Raw genomic sequence first — 21418 nt, 5'->3', positions numbered from 1 at the left:
AAAAAAAAAGATTTTATTTATTCATGAGAGACAGAGCAGGGAGTCTGATGTGGGGCTCCATCCCAGGAATCTGGGATCACAACCTGAGCCAAAGGCAGACGCTTAACCGACTGAGCCACCCAGGTGCCCTTTTTACAGGTTTAAAAACTTTTTATTTGAATATTAAAAATTGTGCATTCCAGTAATTAAAATCATTTGAACAGAAAAATGTCACTGTGGTTAAACCCCGTAAGCTCCATTTTACAGCCTGTTAAGATGCCTTGGACCAGCTTGGTTTTACTCTAGATTTCACTGTCATCCCACCCAGCATCTTCCTTCACCAATATGCAAGTCTTTTCCTTTCCTCCCATCCAGTTCATTGCCTTTTCATTTGTTGATAGGTTCCCTTGCTGTGCAGAAGTTTTTTAGTTTGAGGTGGTCCCACTTATTTTTGCTTTTGTTGCCTTTGCTTTTGATGTCAGATCCAAAAAATCATTGCCAAGATTGCTATCAAGGAGCTTACCTGCCTCTGTTTTCTTCTAGAAAGTTTATGGCTTCAGGTCTTCCATTCAAGTCTGTAATCCATTTTAAGTTGATTTTGTGTATAAGATAGGAGTCCAGTTTTATTCTTTTGCATGTGGCTGTCCAGTTTCCCCAGCACCATTTGTTGAAGAAACTATCCTTTCCTTGTATATTCTTGGCTCCTTTGCCAAAAATTGATTGTTAATGCTTGGGTTTATTTCTGGCCTCTCATTTCTGTTCCATTGATTTATGGATCTGTTTTTGTGTCGGAGCTGTACTGTTTTGATTACCTTAGCTTTGTAATAGAGCTTGAAGTTAGGAAGTGTGATGCCTCCAGTTTTGTTCTTCTTTCTCAAGATTGCTTTGGCTTTCAGGGTCATACAAATGTTAGGATTATTTTTTCCACGTGTGTGTAATACTCCACTGGACTTTTGATAGAGATGGCATTGAATCTGAAGATTGCTCTGAGTAGTGTGAACTTTTTAACAATACTACTTTTTGCAATCCTTAAGCGTGAAATATCTTTCCATTTGTGTCTTCAGTTTCTTTCATCAATGTTTTATAGTTTTCAGAGTACAGATTTTTCACCTCTTTGATTAAATTTATTCATAGGTATTCTTTTTGATACAGTTAAAAATGGTAAATCTTGAAATCAGATAATGTGACATCTAAGTTGTTTTCTTTTCCCAAATAGTTTCCACTAGTTCTTTCCCTATAATTTTTAGAATCAGCTTTTCAGTTCTACAAAAAAATTCTGCGGGGATTTTCATGGTAATTTTATTGTATTATCAATTTGGGAAGAATTGACATTTTAACAATATTGAATCTTTCAGTCCATCAGCATGATATATCTTCTCATTTTTTTAGGTCTATTTAAGTTTTTTCATAAATATTTTGTAGTTGAAATATATATGTGCTTCACATATTTAGTTCTGTATCCTCCGAAAATCCACATATTGAAGCCTTAACCCTAGTACTTCAGAATGTCACTGTATTTGGAGATAGGGTCTTAAAAAGTGGTTAAGTTAATATGAGGCCATTAGAGTGGGACCTAATGCAGTCAGTCTGGCATCTTCATAAGAAGTAGAAATTCAGACACAGAAAAAGACACCAGAGATGCACATGTACACAGAAAACACCATGGGGGGGGGGCCACAAAAAGGAGGTGGACATCTGCAAGCCTAGAAGAGAGGCCTCAGTTAGAACAAATTATGTCAACACCTTGATCTTGGACTTCTTATCCTCCCAAAATGTGAGAAAATAAATTTCTGTTGTTTAAGCCCTCCAGTTTATGGAGTTTTGTTACGACAACCCTCGCAAACTAATATAGCTTTTGGTACCAGAAAGTGAGGTGGTATTATAATAAATATGTTGTAGTGGGTTTAGAACTAGGTAATAAGTAGAGTGTGAAAGAGTTTTGAGGCAAGATGATCCTTGTTATAAAGTGGGAAAAAACTTGGCTGGATTATTTTCTAGTGTGGAACAATGTAAGTAATGAACTTGGATATTTAATTGAGATTTCTAAGCAAACTGTTCAAGACATGGTCTTATTTTTTCCTAATTGCTTATACTAAAATGCAAGAAAAGATACATTTTTAAGAAGGATTTGTTAAGCAAATCAATAACAGATCTTAAAGATTTGGAAAGTGCTCAGCCTATCCATATGGCAAAAAATGGGAAAGTGTGTTACAGAGATAAAACCAAGGGCATTTGCACAAAACACTTGATAAAGGACTTAAGGGTGTGACTCAATGGCTCTAATCTATCATCTCAGCCGAAGCCAGGAATAGAGATGGGGCTGTACCAGCTGAAGTACTGCCAGCGTAGACTAAAGAGGGCAGAGTCAGGACAAAATGAAGAAGATCCCTTGAAGTGCAGGGGTACTACAGGGTGGAACAGGAGGGCCATCCATCTGGGAACATGCTTTATTCTTCAGTAAAAGGGAGAAGAATAATCCTGAAGGCTATTCTGAGATCCACAGAGGTACCACTACCAACATGGGCTCAAAAGGTATGTGTTTTGGAGGATAAAGTTCCCTCCTGGATTTCTAAGAATGGTGCCACTTTCTCAGTTTCAGTGGGTCAAGCTGCTACTACCCATGACCTCAGTGGCAGGAGTGTAGTTACTTACCTTATTAGGAATAATAATAGCTGTAGATTTTTCCTACATGTTATTTCCCAGGTTGAGGGAGGTACTCTTTTATTCTAGTTAGCTGATAGTTTTATTTGTGTCAGGAATATTTGTAGCATTTTATGTAATGCTTTTGCTGCATCTGTTGTAATCATTCAGTTTTCTTCTTATTCTTTTAATATGATTCTTGAATGTTAAACTAGCCTTGCATTCCTAATATAAACCTCCTTTGCTCAGGATACTTTTAGTACATTGTTGGATTTATTTGCTAATTTTTTGTTGAGGATTTTTGTAGTTATGTTCATATAGGATCCTGGTTTATACTTGTTACGTGTTTGCATATGATATCAGAGGAAGTCCAGCCTTGTAAAATGAATTGGAAAAGGTTTCCCCCATTTCTTATTTTATGAGATTTTTTTGTAAAGAGTAGATACTATTTCTGTCTTAAATACCAGTGAAGCCATCTGTGCCTAGAATTTCTTTACTGAAAGATTTTCAAATTGTTTCATTTTCACAGGACTGTTTACAGTGTCAGTTTATTCTCGCATGACCTTTATAAGATTTTGTCTGTTAAGGAATTTGTTCATTTCATCCACGATGTTGAATATGTGGAAGTAATGTTGTTCCTAATATGTCCTTATCCTTCAGATGACTTCAGGATCCATAATGATATTCATTTGTTATCTAGCACTTTTCAGATCCAGAATTTCTCCTTGAGTTCTTCTTAAAATTTGTCTCTTCATTGTTGTTTTCTCTTTGTTGTGACATCGTTGTTGGGATTTTCTTTAGCTCTTTCTCCGTGGTCCTTTTCAGCTTTCTGAGCATATTTGAGGCATTAAAAAAAAAAAAAATCCTTTTGTAGTAAATCCAGTGCCTTACTTCCTCCTGAATTGTGTCTGCTAATTTTGTATGTGAATGGGCTGTCCTTACTTGTTTCTTTGCATAGATTGTCCTGTTTTGTAATCAGACAAAGGAATTATGAGAAAACTATAGAGATGTACATCATTAACATAGATGCAAAAATCCTTAACAAATACTACAACCAAATAGTATGACATATAAAAAGGATAATAAACTATAACCAAATGCATTTACCTTATGAAAGCAAAAATGGTTCACCAGTCAGTGCTATTAATCATATTCATGGACTAAAGGAGAAAAAGTATATGATCATCTCAATAGAAGAGGAAAAAGTATTTGACAAAACCCAACAATTATTGATGATAAAAACTTTTTAAAAAATTTATTTGAGAGAGTGAGCGAGCAATAGAGAGACCAAGCAGGGGGAGGGGCAGAGGGAGAGAGAAGCAGACTCCCTGCTGACCGGGAACCCGACTAGGGGCTCGATCCCAGGACCCTAGCATCACAGCCTGAGCTGAAGGCAGATGCTTAACCCACTGAGCCACCAAGGTGCTGCGATGATTAAAAACTCTTAACGGGGAATAAAAGAGTTTCTTCAACATGGTAAGGGACATCTAGGAAAAACCTATAGTTAGTATTGTACTTAATTTGAGAAAGACTAAATGCTTTCCCTGTAAGATCTGGAATAGTTCAAGAATTCCTTTTCTTACCACTTCTATTCAAGTTGATAGTGAATGTTCTAGCTTTTGCAAATAAATCAAAAAGACAGGATTAGAAAGAAAAAGTAAAACTATCTTTATTTGCAGATGAAGTGATCATTCATGCAGAAAGTCCTAAGGAATGTAGAAAAATAACACTAGTAATAGCAAGTTTGCAAGATACGTTATCAGTGTAAATAATTGTTTCTAAAAATGAAAAATATTCCATTCATCACAACATTATAAAGGGCTAAATTCTTAAGAAAAGATTAACAAAAGAAGTACAAAACCTGAGGGGGTGGAGGAGAAGGAGACCTGGATTTCGTCTGGTCCCAGGAATCCAGCTGGAGAGGGATTAAACCATTCTGAACACCTACGAACTCAACAGGAGATCGAAGAAAAGAATAGCAGCAACTCTCTGAACAGAAACGTGACCACTTCCTGGAAGACATGTGGAAGAATCACACTTCCCTACTCTTTTGAAATTGAACATGGCTGTATGATCTGGCAGGTTTTTACCATGACGACAAAGAGAAGAGGATTCAATGAAAGTAAAGAAATAAATCAGGGACCAGGAGCAATGGGGATGTTGTTTAACAGGTCCACCAAGTCACAGGCAAAACTCCGACTTCTGACAGGGTTTCTGCCTTTGGATTTTGGCTTCTGTTCAGTCTTTCAGCATGGGACTCCTGGGAGGGAATATCTCGGAAAACTTCAGAAAACCGTAAAAAGTCTTACTGGAAACCCTTGCCTTCCATCTACTTCTGAGATTAAGAATCATAGAAATAGACTGACAATGAGAACAAAGTGAAGCCATCAAACAGCAAAACTGGTTAGTGTATGATAATTTATAATTTATGCATAGATTTTTATCATATCTAATGGTAACTATAAAGAACACATTGTGAGAAAAGTTTTCAGGAGGAAATGAATCTGTAGAACTTGACTACTTGCCAAGGTATTACGAAGATAAATTATTGACTAAAAAGAACAGAACTGAATAGAATCCATTTGGCTTTGTTTAAATACTTTTCCTTCTGATATATTGTCTTCTAAACTGGAGATAAAAATCTCTAAAAATGTAGATAAAATTTAACTTCTGGGTGAGGTGTACTTAATTTAGATGTACCTTAGCTTTTACCCAAAAATGTTAATCTGTTCTTTTCATCTGATCCTGCCATGTACACATTGGTCAAGTAAAAGAGAAAAGATATGCCTGAATATGATATTCAGGAAATAACTTGACCCATTAATATACTTGCATTTTTTAAGGTTTTCTTGGTGTATAATGACTTGTTGCAATTTTTAAGCTAATGTCCTCTGATTGGTAAAAACTACTATTGTGAATCTCACTTTCTGTTCTTCCTTGATTAAAACCTATGCAGGTGGGGGTGCCTGGGTGGTTAAGTGACCAACTCATGATTTTGGCTCAGGTCATGATCTCAGGGTTGTGAGACTGAGCTCCACACTCAGCATGAAGTCTGCTTGAGATTCCCTCTCCCTCTGCCCCTCCTGTCCCTGCCCTGCTTGTGTGCATTCTCTCTCTCAAATAAATACATTAAAAAAAAATAAAACAAAACCTGTAAACCTAAAACTGCAAAACATTCCTGAAAACAAAGAAAGCCTCAACAGTGGAATGATATGCATAGTCAAGGATTGGAGGCCTGACCTCATTGAGTTGGCAGTCTTCTCCAAACTCTGTAGATTTCTCACAACCTCAATCAGAATACAGAAGATTTCTCTCCTGGAAATTAACAAGCTAATTATAAGGTATATACAGTATGTAAAGGACACATATTAGCTAAAACCCTTTATTTTTAATGTGAATTCCAGTATAGTTAACATACAGTGTTACATTCATTTCAGGTGTACAATATAGTGATTCAGCACTTCCCTATATTACTCCCTGTTCTTCCAAGATGAGTGTACTCTTAACCCCCTTCATCTATTTCACCCATCCCCCCTCCCCAATTAACCATCTGTTTGTTCTCTGTAGTTCTGTAGTTCAGAGTCTGTTTTTTGGTTTGTCTCTTTTCCTTTGTTTCTTAAATTCCACATGTGAATGAAATTACCTGGTATTTGTCTTTTCTCTGGCTTATTTCACTTAGCACCCTACTCTCTGGATCTATCCATGTTGTTGCAAATGGCAAGATTTCATTCTTTATTGCGGTTGAATAATACTGCATTGCATGTATATACCACATCTTCGACGGACACTTAGGTTGCTTCCATAATTTTAGCCAAATCAATTTTGGATAAGAATAATGTTAAAGGTTTTCTAATACTAGATTTCAAGGTTTATTTTATAGCTACTTTACTAAAGAAAGTGGTTTTGTTTGGTATGAGACTAGACATACAGATCAATGAAGTAGAATAAAGCCTGGATATAAATGTACAGTATAATACATGGTTAATATATATATTTGATTTCATACAAAGATGCCAACCCAAATAAGTGGGGGATATGTGATAGTTCTTTCAATAAATTATTTTGAAATAACTAGATTTCCAAGCGGGGAAAAAAATAACGCATGGAATTTAACTTGAAATGGAATGTAGACATAAATGTAGATGCCCCAAAAGTATAGTTTCTTTAACAAAAAACATAAGAGAAAATCTGTAAGTGCTTGTGGTAGGTAAAGATGTCTTGGGATAAAGAAGCACAAATAAGAAAAATAAATTGATGACAATTAAAATTTTCTACTTTTTGAAGGACACCTGTTGAAAATAGGCAAGCCATTCAATTGCAAAAAATATTTGCAGTACATAATATACAAAATACTTTATCCAAAATATATAAGGAGAGCAATAGCCCAATAAAACATGAGCAGACACATGAAAAGGTATTTAATTTTATTACTCATCAGGAAAATGCAAAACAAAACCATTCTATCATTAATGTAGATGTAAAAAATTTCAGAACATTAAAAATTGAAATTAGGACAGCATAGTTCTTTTGGGGGGTATGCCTAATGATCATGAGTCCCACAGTGGAGGTTTCTGCATTGATAGTAATGTTCTATTCCTAGATCTCGATTTTGGGTGCATGGGTGTGTTTTCTTTATGACAACTTACTGAACCTTATACTTAGTTAATGTACTCCTATGTAGTAGGTTATGTTTCGGTAAAAATGTTTTCCCAAAAAACAAATAGGATTTAGAGAAGAACAAACCCAACTCATGAACCTGTGTAGGACATATAACTCTAAGGCACTTGTGAAATTCTATTTAAAGCTAAGGTGAAATTGCCAGGAAGATTGCCAGAATTTAAAATGTCTGAAAACACTAAGCGTTTATGAGGCTATGCGGCCATACACATTCTAATCTGCTGACATTAGTTTAATGTGTTGCAACTACTTGTGAAAACAGTTTGATACTACTTAGTAAGGTGAACATGTGCAGTTGCACTCCTTCATATAAACACCATGGAAAATCTGACATGTGAACACCTGGAGACATGTTCAAGGATGCTTATGGTGGCACTATGAGTAAAAGCAAAAAATCTGTAAACAATACAAATATTTATCAACAGTGTACTGGACAAATAAGTTGTGGTTTATTCATCAAATATGCAATATAGTAAGGCAGTGAGAATGAACAATCAATATGGATAAAATTTAAACATTTTGTAGAAGAATGTCATACGAAAATATGTGTGATGCTCCCTTTTTGTACAGTTTAGAAAGAAGCAGAGGATAAACCATGTTAAAGAATCATGCATAGGAGTTAAAAACAATTGAAGTGAAATTGTGATCAAATTGTAGGGAATATAATCAAGGAACATCACATGAGATGCTTCTAGGTAGGGGTATAATACTGCTTAGTTTTTTGGCCTGGGTAGACGTTTCAGGTATGTCTTATTATTTTATCAAATTGCATTATATGTTTTTATGTGTCGTATTTCTCAAAGCAGTAAAGAAGTCAATTTAATGAAATATTTTTCAGAAAATGAAAAGTAAAAGTGCAAACTTCCCAACTCTATAGGGTTTTAAATATTGGGACTGGTTGTTTTCTGTGGATGTCCTGAGATGGTTTTCTTATTTAGTGAGACGTTGAATTAACACTGTATCTAAGATCTTTTCCTACTCAAAGCCTGTCAACGAGAAAATTAATATAACAGTTCTGTGATTTCTGTTTAGCCTTGAAATTGTAAAACCACTTTTTTTTTTAATAAAGATTTTATTTATTTGACAGAGAGAGACAGTGAGAGAGGGAACACAAGCAGGGGGAGTGGGAGAGGGAGAAGCAGGCTTCCCGCCGAGCAGGGAGCCTGATGCAGGGCTCGATCCCAGGACCCCGGGATCATGACCTGAGCTGAAGGCAGACGCTTAATGACTGAGCTGCCCAGTCACCCCGTAAAACCACTTCTTTAAATCTGTATTTTATAATTTATTTTCCTAATTCAGACTGGACTTTTTTTCTTAGTTCAAAGTGAGATTTTTGGTTTGTTTTTGTCAAAATTGTGTTACGACTTTGAATAAAAATCTTTATGCTAATTAATAGTGAATTACTTTTCTTCCAGATTCAAAGGTCCACTTCTTTGGGAACATCACAGATTTCACAGAAAATGCTTCCTTTCTTGGAACTTCCATGTGTTGACGATGGTAAAACAAAACTGGTTTAGGAAGTTCTCCTTATTAAAATGTATTATGAATATAATTTTCATTTTGAGGTTATACAAAAAATTGTAGGCAACAGCAGATATGTATATGTTTTCCAGAAATTTTCACTAAAATTCCTTTAAGATAATAGAACTTGGATGTTCCTTAAAGTTGTTTTTACAGCAGGAATTTTTGGTAAATAAAAGTTAAACTCATAATCTCACAAAATCCACTAGTAAGTTAATCTTCCTTATCCTCCTTTGAGCTAGGAGCCTGTATGAAACTCTACCGATATACAATTTATAATGTTACTTAGTTATTTGGAGAATCTTGTCATAGTAAAGCTTTAGTTTTATTTTTGTATTTTCCTTTTTTATTGAACGAAAAAATCAAGCCTTAATACCTACATTCACACTATGAAAACTGGTAAATATTTTGACATCAGATACCTGCTTTATCTTGGCCACATTGGAAAGAAAAGTAAACCTATTTCTCTATTTTTAAGGATTTAAAAATTGCTAAATGTTACGTAACTGAAGTTACCATGTCAGTCTTGAGTTTTCTACAGAACGTTTTTCTTTCTGTGTGGTTAAGGGGCAGGGAGGAGATGTTTGTGAGATCATCTACCCTAAATTCAGTTTTTGGTTGTTAGGGATATACCTTAGATGGTTTTAGTTTCCTTTAAATCTTCTTTTTAATGGTTTTACTAGTTTTGTAGTGTTTTTAATAGTAAATTCTAGAAATTTATTATATATGTGTGTGGGTATACACACATAAACACACACACACGAATGAAATAGTGATTGATCTTGTTTCTTCATCCGAACCTCAGGGCCTGCTTTGTTCTTTTAATATTGCAGATTTTATAATTCATTCCTATTTTTGTTACCCAGGTAGAGCAAGCGTATTAGTGTGTTCCTTTGAAAATTCATGTTGCATGTAATCATTGGCATTGGTATTTGCGATAAAATTTTCTTTTGCGGGCCGCCTGGGTGGCTCAGTCAGTTGAGCATCTGACTTTGATTTCAGCTCAGATCATGACCTCAGGGTCATGAGATCAAGCCCTGTGTTGGGGGATCCCAGCATGGAGCCTACTTAAAATTCTCTCCCTCTGCCCCTCCCCACCCCCCGCTGGTGCATGCACATTCTCTTTCTCTTTGTCTCAAAAATAAAAATAAAAAATAAAATTTTTGTTTGCAATTTTTAGACTAATGACTTTAAAAGGTGATGTTTAGTAATCTAAAGTTGAACTTTATATTTTCTGTATTTTTTGTCATCAAAAATGTTATTTTCAGACATAATCTCTATTCTTTTATTTTCTCATCTTTTTATTCAAATTTTGAAATATTTAGACCAATATATTTGTATTCATATTTATTTCAGAAAAATTATAAAAATGTTATTCAGTCCTTTTGATTATTGACTTAAACAATGTTCTGTAATATTTAGATTCAGAGGAAGAATTTTTTGATGCACCATGTAGTCCCTTGGATGAACCTCTTCAATCTCCCACTGAAATTCAAAGTTATCAGAAAAAATTTCAAAAGCTGGATTGTTCAAAAAATATGATTCAGTATAAAATAAGATTTGAAGTGCCAGAGGTATGTACCATGGTAAAATTAATATGGCTTCTTTAAATTGCTTGTCATTGCTGCTGTTCAGTGTATTTATATAGTCACATTACTAACATGTACTCCTGTTTCATCCAATTTAAGCTGAATCCAGATGTTGCTATGTGATTTTTTCCTCTCTTTCTTTGAAGATTAATTTTCTTAATCAAAAGTTAGGAGTTTAGATCATATATTATGGGTATTTGATGCATATTTATTAAAAATAGTTAATTGTACAACATAAATGTGTAGGTATGTGTGATATAAAATCTTTCCTGAATTTTAAATACAGATCATATGTATACCTTATATATCCATTTACAACCACCATCCACATAAATAATTTTTTATTTTGGTAGTGGTAGTTTCTTTTTTCTTTTTTCTCTAGGTTTTGATTCAGTTTTATCACCTTGTTGGAGATTCTGAACTACCTGTGGTAGAAGTTGATGTTTTAGGATTGGGCACAGATGTTGAACTTAGAACATTTGATTTGAAAGCAAATGCCTTTTTGAAAGAGTTCTGCCTAAAATGCCCAGAACACTTTGGTAAGCATCTCAATTTTTTTAAAGTAACAAACTTTATTGTTTGACTCCCTACTAGAGAGTTTAAAATTCTCTAGGCTTTGAATTAGTACATTTATTAAAACATTCTCAAAGAAATACTGTATTATGAGTTGGTCTTCAGTTTTTATCTTATACTTGGAAATCTAGGAAGGTAGATCAAAGACAAAATGAAGATAATTTTTTTCATAAAGGAAAATAAAATAGTCCTGGTTTAATTTTAAATCTAACGAATTCAATACTACAATGTTGAATTAGTTTCCTATTGATAATGTAACAATTTACCACAGACTTAGTGTCTTACAACCACAAAAATTTGTTGTCTTACAGTTCTTTTAATCAGTAGTCTGACATAAGTCTTAACACATAAAAATCAAGGTGTCAATTGGAGCTCCTGTATGGAGACTCTAGGGGAAGATCCATTTCCTCGCTCATTCAGTTGTTGCCAAAACTCATTTCCGTGTGGTTTAAGTCTGCTTCCTGCTACCTGTTAGATGAGAGCTGGCCTTAACTCCTACAGGCCTCCCTAATTCCTTGCATTTGGTTCCCTATATCTCAAAATTAGTACAGGTTGATAGATCCTTCTCATGTTGTCATCTCTGATCTCAATCCAGGCTAATTTCCTCTTTACGTAATTACCTTTGCAAAATCCCTTTTGCTATCTAAGGTAACATATTCTCAGGTTTTAGGGAGACATAACATGGATATCCTTGGGTGTCAGGGCATAGCATTATTTTGTCTACCATAAACATTTTATGTCCCATGATCATAATGGATAAATTATATGATATCTTGGATAATATTTCCATTTACTGTGTTAGGCATTTAGGAGAGGGTATTTTGTATATTCCTTTATACTTTTGGATTTATTCTTGTAAGATAATTCTAAATGGTTGATGGAATGATTAAGACAAACTATTTCTAATCTGAATGCCTTTTATTTCTTTTTCTTGCCTGATTGCTCTGGCTAGGACTTCTAGTACTATGTTGAATAAACGTGACAAGAGTAGGCACCTTGTCTTGTTCCTGATTTAGAGTAAAAACTTTCAGCTTTCACCATTGAGTATGATGTTAGCTATGGGCTTGTTACATATGGTCTTTATTATGTTGAGGAATGTTCCCTCTCTATGTGAAAGTTTTTATATAAATTGATGTTGAATTTTGTCAAATGCTTTTCTTCATCCACTGAGATCATAGTATTTTTATACTTCATTTTGTTAACGTAGTATATCACATTAACAGATTTATGGATGTTGAACCATCCTTGGAATAAATTCTACTTGTTTATATTGTATGATCCTTTCAGTGTATTGTTGAATTTATTGTTCTTATATTTTGTTGAGGATTTTTGCATCTATGTTCATCTAAAATATTGGTCTGTAATTTTATTTTCTTGTATTCTTGTCTGGATCTGGTACCAGGGTAGTGCTTGACTTGTAAATGAGTTTGAAAGTGTTTCCTCCTATTTTTTAGAGATGTTACAGAAAGATTAGTATTAATTCTTCATTTAATGTTTGGTAGTATTCATCAGTGAAGTCATCTGGTCATGGACTTTTGTTTGTTGGGAGGTTTTTGATTACCAATTGAATTTATAAGTAATTGGTCTATGTGTATTTTGTATTTCTTGATTATTAAGTCTAGGAAGGTTGTATGTTTCTAGGAATTTGTCTGTTTCTTTTAGGTTGTCCAGTTGTTAGTGTTAGGATTTTTTCATTGTAGTCTCTTACGATCCTTGTATTTCTGTGGTTATCAGTTGTAATGTCTCCTTTCTCATGCCTGATTTTATTTGAGCCCTCGTTTTTTCTTGGTGAATCTAGCTAAAGGTTTGTTCATTTTGCTTATCTTTGAAATGAACCAGCTATTAGTTGTATTGATCTTTTCAGTTTTTTTTTTTAGTCTCTTTTTCCTTTATTTCTTTTCTGATATTTTCTTTCTAATTTGGGGTTTCATTTGTTCTTTTTCTAGTTCCTTGAGGTATAAACTTAGTTTATTTGAGTTTTTTCTTGTTTCAAGAGGAAGCATTTATTGCTTTGCTCTGCCCTCTTAGAAATACTTCCACTGTATTTCATAAATTTTGGTATATTGTATTTATGTTCTCACTGGTCCTAAGGTATTTTTAAAATTTTTTCTTTTGATTTCTTTTTTGACTTAGTAAAAAATTGTCACTATCTGTAGTAATTCTTTGTTGACCCAAATAGTAAAATTGTCACTATTTGCTGGTGATGTGATATTATATATAGAAAACCTTAAGGGCTCCACCAAAATGCTGTTTGATCTAATCAGTAAATTCAGGAATGTTGTAGGATAGAAAAATACAAAATTCTTTTGGGTTTCTATACACTATGAGAAGGAGAAGTTAAGACAATCCCATTTGCAATTCCATCAAAAAAAATAAAATGCATAAGAGTAAATTTAAGGAGGTGAAAGACCTGTATACAGAAAACTATAAGACAGTGATAAAAAAAGACAAAAAAATGGAAAGGTAGTCTGTGCTGATGGATTAGAATAATTAACATGATTAAAGTGTTCCTATTATCCAGAGCAAATCTACAAATTCAATGCAATCCCTATCAAAATTCCAATGACATTTTTCACAGAAATAGAAAAAACACTTCTAAATTTGTATGTTACCACAAAACACCCCACATACCCAAAGCAGTTTTGTGAAAGAAAAAACTGGAGGCATCATGTTCCCTGATATCAAAATATATTACAAAGTTTTCTATGCTACTGATATAAAATAAAACTTTATGGTACCAATATAAAAACAGACCCATTGATCAATGGAACCAAAAACAGTCTAGAAACAAACCCATTCATGTATGGGCAATTACTTTTGGCAAAGGAGTCAAGAATATAAAATGAGGAAAGGATAGTTTCTTTAATAAATGGTGCTAGGAAAACTGGGCAGCCATACGCAAAAGAATGAAACTGAACTATGACTACTATCTTACACCATACACAAAAATTAAGATGGATTAAAGGCTTGAATGGAAGATCTGAAACCATAAAACTTCTGGAAGAAAATATAGGCAGTAAGTGCCTTTACATTAGTCTTGTGTTGATTATTTGGATCTGACTCCAAGAGCAAAGACAAAATTAAACAAGTAGTACTGCATTAAACCAAAAATCTTCAGTACAGCCAAGGAAGCCATCAACCAATTGAAAAGTTAACCTACTCAGTGGGAAAAGATACATGCAAATCATAAGTCTGATCAATGGTTAATACCCAAAATATATAAAGAATTCCTATAACTAAATAGCAGAAAACCAAGTGAATAGCATAGTTTCTTATAAATGATCAGTAAATAATTTTGTGGATAAATAAATGTGTGAGAAAAGTCAGGACCTTTTTAAGGTTTGAAATGCAAGTAGCATCTGAAGTAGAAAGCTGGCTGAATAGCTAATAAACTTTTAAATCTGGAAGATTCTGTGGAATATGTTGCATTTTTCCTCAAAAGTATTATGATTGGTTTGTAGTCCTTTCTCCCACTAGATACTGATTTTGAGTAGTCATAAATAATTTGGTGGTGATAGTTTTAAAGCCCTTATACAAAATACTGTTTTACAGCAGTTTTCCTACTATTTTCTTAAGTTTTGATCAGAATCAAGAATACAAGTAGTAAAGACTAATTATATGGCAATGGGGTTTATTCTACTCTAAACTAATATACAGAAAAACTTAAGTTTCTCATCATATACCTGATCTGTGTTCTCAAAAATAATAGGTTTTCAGAGAGTCTGACAATTTTCTTTTTAGCTATTTCTGTGGCTCAAGGCCACAATTCCCTTCATGTCTATTCATTGCTCATAATAATTACTCTGTTTTTTCTTTAACTGATTACTACTTTTTTTTTTACCTTCCTATCTAAGTTTAGAAGGGTAAGATTGTTTCACATTGTGGCATAGGAGATGGGAAGGGAATTGTGGGGAGAAATTACAGTTAAAGAGTTTATAATAAAGGAGGAGGGACCTGATTTGGGTAAGGTAGGATCCGAGGCCCAGAACTGATTCAGGAAATTCTTCTTTTCCAGTTCTATTTTATTATTGTTGCTGATATTTATTTTCCATTATTTTTTATATGAAAGAGTAATTTAAAAAATCCTTTTTAGATGCAAACAAGAAACCAATTTATTTGATTACAACACTGGATAATACGATGGAAGATCTGCTAACATTGGAATATGTGAAGGTAAGTGCTTTGTATGCTTGCTGTGACTAATGTAATCGATTTTTGTAAGTTTAGTTAGATTCAGCTTAATCTTCATTTTAATGTGTTTTCTAAAACTCCTGAAACTTTAAGGTTTTCTTATTTTGTCATCCTTTGTTAGTTTTAATTTATAGACAATATAGAAAAATAATAGGCCTGTGTTCTAAATAGAACTGACATGAAGTTTTGAGTTTTTTCCCTTCATCAGATAACCACCCCCCAAAAAATACCCAAACCTTTTTTTAAAGTCTTATTTTATTTGCGAGAGAGAGAAAGCGCGCGCGCGTGCATGCATTGGGGTGGGGGATGTGGGAGAGGGGTGAAAAGAAAAGGAGAGATAATCTCAAGCAGGCTCCCTCTGAGCATGGAGCCCGACGCTGGTCCTGATCCCATGACCCTGAGATCATGACCTGAGCAGAAATCAAGAGTTAGAGGCTTAACCGACTGAACCACCCAGGTGCCCCAAAACCCAAACCTTTTAATCTTGATGGAATTTATTATGGCATATGATACAAGATGAGGCTTTCATTTGATTCCCACTGTTATCTGAAGTTACCTCATTTTCCTGGTTTCAATGACTCTATTCCTTTTCTATCGATTTATGATACTCATTTCATCATTTGTTAAGTTTTTCTATATACTAGAGTCTAGTTAAGATTTATTCCATGTTTTCATTGACCTATTTTTATGTAAATGCCACATTAATTTAATAATTACTTTATCATAGGGGCGCCTGGGTGGCACAGTCAGTTGAGCTTCCCACTCTTGGTTTCTCCTCTGGTTATGATCTCAGGGTTGTGGGATCAAGCCCTACCTCAGGCTCTTTGCTCAGCATGGAGTCTGCTTGGGTTTCTCTCTCCCTCTCCCTCTGTCCCACCCCCCTACACTTGTGTGCTCTGCCTCTCACTTTCTCTCTCACTCTAAAATATATAATAATAAAATCTTAAAAAAAAATGAGGCGCGCTTAGGTGATGTAGTTGGATAAGTGTTGGACTCTTGATTTCATCTCAGGTCATGGTCTCAGTGAGGATTCTTCTAAAGTTTCTTTCTTTTTCTCCCTCTGCGCTTTCCCACCCTCATTCACGCTCTCTCTAAAATAAATAAATATTAAAAAAAAATGCCTTATCATAATAACAATGCTGAAAGAGTATTTTATCGCTTTTAAGACCATTTTTACTATTATTGATGTAGATATTTTAGAGTTTTTGTTTATGCATTTAATAGCTTTTTATGACAAGCATTCTAGATCTAAAGATAATGCACAGTATTTGGACACTTGATAGACAATTCTGTCGCAAAGAGGAAGAATTAGGAAGGCCCTTATGGAGTTGCAATTTGATATACTATATGTCTTCCTAAGATAGTCGAACAGATTTGCTTTTTTTTCTCTTTGGATAGGCTGAAAAGAATCTACCCAACTTGAAAAGTACTTATAACAATGCTGTGCAACTGATTAAGGTATGAGTGAATAATAATTTAATTTAGATACTGTATTTCTAAGTAAATATATTATGAAAACTGTTTTATAACTGGAACTGTATGATCCTTGAGGATAAAAATGGAATATTATAAATATTATAATTCACAAACCATAGTGCCTTATACTGAGCAGCAAACAAATATTTATTGACCTATTACTAAAATCAGCTTTGTTCTTTAGGTGAATTTTTCCTCTTTGGATATTCATTTACATACTGAAGCACTTCTGAATACAATAAATTATTTTAATAATATAATTCCACAATTGGAAGAAAAACCAGCCCCAGTGTCTGTTGCAGAGACTGAAGACAAAGGAGAGGTCGTTAAAAAAATGCGTATGTTTAAAATTCAGCTTCAAAGTTTTTTTACCATGTGGATCAATAATAAATTAGCTTTTGCTTTATTATTCATGCATAATATTGGCTTCAGAATTCTATTGCCTAGATTAATATCTAGAAAGATTATTATATACCAGGTAAATTGTGGAAAAGGATACTTAAAGAAAGTGATTACCAGTTAAGAAAATGTGGCTTTTATTTATCATATTATTCTTTTTAGTCAGATATTATATAGTGCTAGTGTTTGATTTGGATTAAAATTAATGCATTTAATCTCATAATCTTAGAAAAATAGAACTAAGAAAATTTGAATCATTTTAGTGTGTTTTTTAATTAAGTACTTTTTAAGCAATAAAAAGTTGCATGTTTGACAATGAGAAGTATTACCTTGTAATCATTGTGTCTCAAATGATTTCTGATTTTACAACTATAATTTTTTAGTTTCAAATGTTAGTCTCATCTAGGAACCATTTTTTGTTGTGTCTGATTTGTTTGGCTTTGTTTTCATTAGGTTTGATTGTTTTTTTTTATTTGTTTTTTTGTTTTTAGAGTTCCTAATTAAGTGGGAATATCTTGCTTGCTTTCAGTGGAATGGCAAATCAGATTTTCCTCTAGTATTATCATTAATTTTTCTTATACTTCAGTTACTTTATAAGGGTAGTGAGGTGACTACTAAACTTTTTCCTTATGTCTTACATTTTTTTTTGCAGCGTTAAAACTATCCAAGAATGAAGATATTATTACCTTGCAGATTTTAGCAGAATTATCTTGTTTACAGATCTTTATTCAAGATCAGAAACGTAACATTGCTGAAATTAAGATCGAAGGTAATAAAATTTCAGAAAAAATAAATTCAGAACTATTAAATGAAAGAAGAAGAGCCATTTAATCATCCTTGTATTCCCTTAGGGCTTGATTCTGAGATCATTATGAGGCCTGCCGCAACTGAAATAAATGCAAAGCTAAGGAATATAATTGTTTTGGATTCTGATAAGACAGCTGTATACAAAAAGGTATGAATTTGTTTCTGTTACTTAATAGTATCTCATTAAATATGCTTGTCCTTAAACATTGGTCATAGGTATAAATTAGGTGTCAGAATTTAGCAATGTGGGTTATTAAGTGGAAGGGTTTTGGAGTTAGGCATAACTGGTTTTGTATCTTAGCTTTGTTCCTTAGCAGTTGAGTGACCTAAACTGAAATTGTTTCTTTATTTGTAAAATGGGGATTAAGTATCTCATAAATAAGTTTACATAATGCTCCTGATACATAGTTGGGGGTTGAGGAGGGGCAGTTAGTAAATACCTTTCTCATTTTGTTTTCTTTTTGTTCTTCTCTTCAAATACTGTGAACCTTGTGATGCATTTCAGATTTTAAGGGCAGAGGGTGTGAAGTCAGATTGAACAGATGAGATTATTTTTTAAGTTTATTTTCGTGGGTGCCCACTATGGTATAGCTGTTCACAATGTTAACAGAGGCCTCTGAACTGGATGGCTAGTGGTCGAAGGGGTAGGTATTAGTACTGGATATAAGACGGTAAGGTTCTTGGTTCAGATACTGTTGTAGAGTTGGGCAGGTAATTTTGAACAGCAGAGCCTCTAGGTAAGATGGTATATTTAAGAGAGTGAAGAGAATATCAAGTAGTAGGATCAGAAAAGGCTGAGGTACTTCTTGAGTCACGAAGTCAGAGTTTGGAGTGTGAAAGGAAATAAATGAATACACTTAGCCAATAAAACTGATGAGATACAGTGATGACCTGATTTTTATGTTAAATAAAAATCCTTACTCTTTATATTTTCTTCTTACAGCTTATTAGCGTGAGATAAAAAGAGTGCCATAGCATCAAATGTGTATGGTCCACAGTAATACGGAACAAGAAATTTTCCGGGATCCATGATTAAATGTGCTTCTATTGCTTTTATTTAAGAAAAAAACAAAGTACTAAAGCATTTAAGAAGTAGATTATCCATTTTATTTGCCCTGTCTAGGAAGTAAAGCTCACATAAATAAGTCCATCTACTAAAAGTCATACAAGTAGTTAGTAATTGAACTGATGATGTAACCCAAGGCATTTACTTTTTTTCTCCTTATTTTTATTACTAATGCATCTATAAGGTTAAAAAAAAATCAATTTACAAAAAGCTACAAAATGAAAAGTTTCTTACTTCGGTCTTATTGCCCCATCCCCATTTCCCTCTCCCTACTCCTTGACTTTGATTCTAGTGTACATAATTTTTTAGACTTTTTTTTTTAAAGATTTTATTTATTTTAGAGAGTGCATGTGGGGGTGGGGAGGAGAGGCTGGGGAACGAAAGGGGAGGGAAAGGGAAAGGGAGAGAATCTCATGCAGACTTCGTGCTGAGCACAGAGCCCAACGCAGGGCTCGATCTCATGACCTAGAGATTATGACCTGAGCTGAAACCAAGAGTCTGAGGCTTCACCAACTGAGCCACCCAGGTGCCCCTCCAATGTACATGATTTTTAAACAAACTGCCTTGCTTCGGTAACTCTCCACATGTCAAGGAATTAGAGGGACAACATTTTGCCCCAGCTCAAAGCTTCCTAATTACTGTGCCATGACAGACTATTGTGCCCTGAATGGGTTTTAGCCCCCTCAGCTTTTTTTGGAAATTGGATAAAGGATACCTAGAGTTCTCAGACTATTTGAATCTGCCCTGAAGCATCATCCTCTGTTTACCCTAGAACCATTGTACAGATAATTGTTATTTATGTGTGTTATAAATAATATAGAAAAACATAGAATCTGAGGATTCTAGCTGATCTAACATTCTTATGAAATAAGATCTCATTGTAAATTAGTTTCTTATATCTTTTTTATAGAAGTGTTTTAAGTGTTTACAAAAATTACCCACTTATTAATGTTTGTTAATTCTGGGTGGTATGTATGTATTTCTAATTATTGAACTTTGGACAGATAGATGTAACAGTAGATGATCAGGCACTGATATAGTAATTTTATCGCCTCAGAAATTGAGAATAAAGGTTTTTTTTTTTCTCGTAGGCCGATCAGTTTCCTTTGAGAAAAGTACTATAGATATAAGCCTGATAGTCTAGATTCTAGGAGCTAGAATGGTTGGGGAATATTGGAGACCTCACCTTTCAATTTACAGATTTTTACTAAAAATGCACATTTTTCAGTTTTATTTACCCGTTTCCTGCACATGGTATCTCCTATGCCATATCCTCTCTACTCTAAACTCTGTCTTAAGCAAATTTCTTTTCTTCTCTTGGGCTTTAGTGAGGGGGGTAGTCACAGGGTCACTCAGGTGACTTGTGGAAAATAGTCTGTTATTTTATTAACAACATTTGGAATATTACAGTCAACAAAAAATGCAAAGTCCCTCTCCTGGGGTAAATAATAAAAAATGTTATTAGGGGGTAATAAGCACTTTGAAAACCAATAAAGTAGGATAATATGATAGTGATTCTAATATTGTCTTAGGATTATCAGGAAATCCCTTTCTGAACATTTGAGTGAAATCTGAATCAATTGTAGATGTGGAAAGAGCATTCCAGGTAGAGGAAATAGCAGCTCTAAAGGGTTTGTGGCAGAAAGGTACTTGGCATATTTGGGAGGCTATAAAGGGCCTCAGTACCCTTATATAGAATTCTTTCCTCGTTTCTTTTCTCCTTTTTAAATCCAGGTTTACTTTACATTTAGTAAAATTTACCCTTTCTAGGGCATAGTTCCTGGAATTTTGTTGAACACCTACAACTGTGTAACTTCCAACACCTTTAAGGATAATAGATTCAATCTCTCACCTCCCAGAAGTTACTCCTGCCCTTTGTAGTTACCCCTTCTCCCCACTCTGGCACCTAGGAGTCTGTTTTTTGTCCCTGTAGTTTGCCATTTCCAGAACATTAAATAGATGGAATACTGCAGTATGTATCTTTTGAGTCTGATTCTTTCTTAGCATATGCAGTTTTAATTTTGTCTTTTCTCTTTTTTTTTTGTTTGACCCAGTCTGACTAGAGATTCATCAATTTTATTAATCTTTTCAAAGAACCCACTTTTGATTCAGTTCAGTGTTCTTTGTTTTAAATTTCATTTATTTTTCCTCTTTATTTTCTACCTTCAGCTTGCTTTGGATTTAATTTCTTCTTTTCCTAGTTTCTTAAGGTAGAAGCTTAGATTATTGATTTGAGATCTTATTTTCTAATACAGGCATTTACTGCTATGAATTTTCCTTTAAGCACTGCTTTAGTTGTATCCTATAAATTTTGATATGTTTATTCAGTTCAAAATATTTTCTAATTTCTCTTATAACTTTATCTTTCACCCATGGTTTATTTAGAAGTTTGTTGTTTAACGTCCAAATATTTTGAAATATTTTTCAGATTTCTTTCTGTTACTGATTTCCAGTTCAAATCTGTTGTAAGAGAAGAAACTTTTTTAGTTCTTTTAAACAT

The 21418-nt window shown here is 33.9% G+C and overlaps 1 protein-coding gene across 6 annotated transcripts in view; it reads left to right on the top strand.

The window, feature by feature from the left end:
• The window catches only part of VPS13A (vacuolar protein sorting 13 homolog A), a 267302-nt gene that overhangs the window by 113519 nt on the left and 132365 nt on the right, over positions 1-21418 (top strand). For all 6 annotated transcript variants that reach the window (XR_012374024.1, XR_012374025.1, XM_025891365.2 and 3 more), the window contains exons 24-31: positions 8712-8793; positions 10240-10391; positions 10789-10945; positions 15073-15152; positions 16569-16628; positions 16831-16984; positions 17698-17814; positions 17897-18000. Coding sequence is in view for 4 of the 6 variants with exons in the window: in XM_025891365.2 (XP_025747150.1) it covers positions 8712-8793; positions 10240-10391; positions 10789-10945; positions 15073-15152; positions 16569-16628; positions 16831-16984; positions 17698-17814; positions 17897-18000 (906 nt within the window). In the remaining 2 variants the exon portion in view is untranslated. The remainder of the gene's footprint in view (positions 1-8711; positions 8794-10239; positions 10392-10788; positions 10946-15072; positions 15153-16568; positions 16629-16830; positions 16985-17697; positions 17815-17896; positions 18001-21418) is intronic.

Source organism: Callorhinus ursinus, unplaced genomic scaffold (genome assembly GCF_003265705.2).
Source record: "Callorhinus ursinus isolate GAN/ISIS: 27379988/994484 unplaced genomic scaffold, GSC_fseal_2.0 scaffold28, whole genome shotgun sequence".
NCBI classification, from domain to species: Eukaryota; Metazoa; Chordata; class Mammalia; order Carnivora; family Otariidae; genus Callorhinus; species Callorhinus ursinus.
Note: the sequence above shows the minus strand (reverse complement) of the source record. Positions and strands in the feature narration are given on the sequence as shown.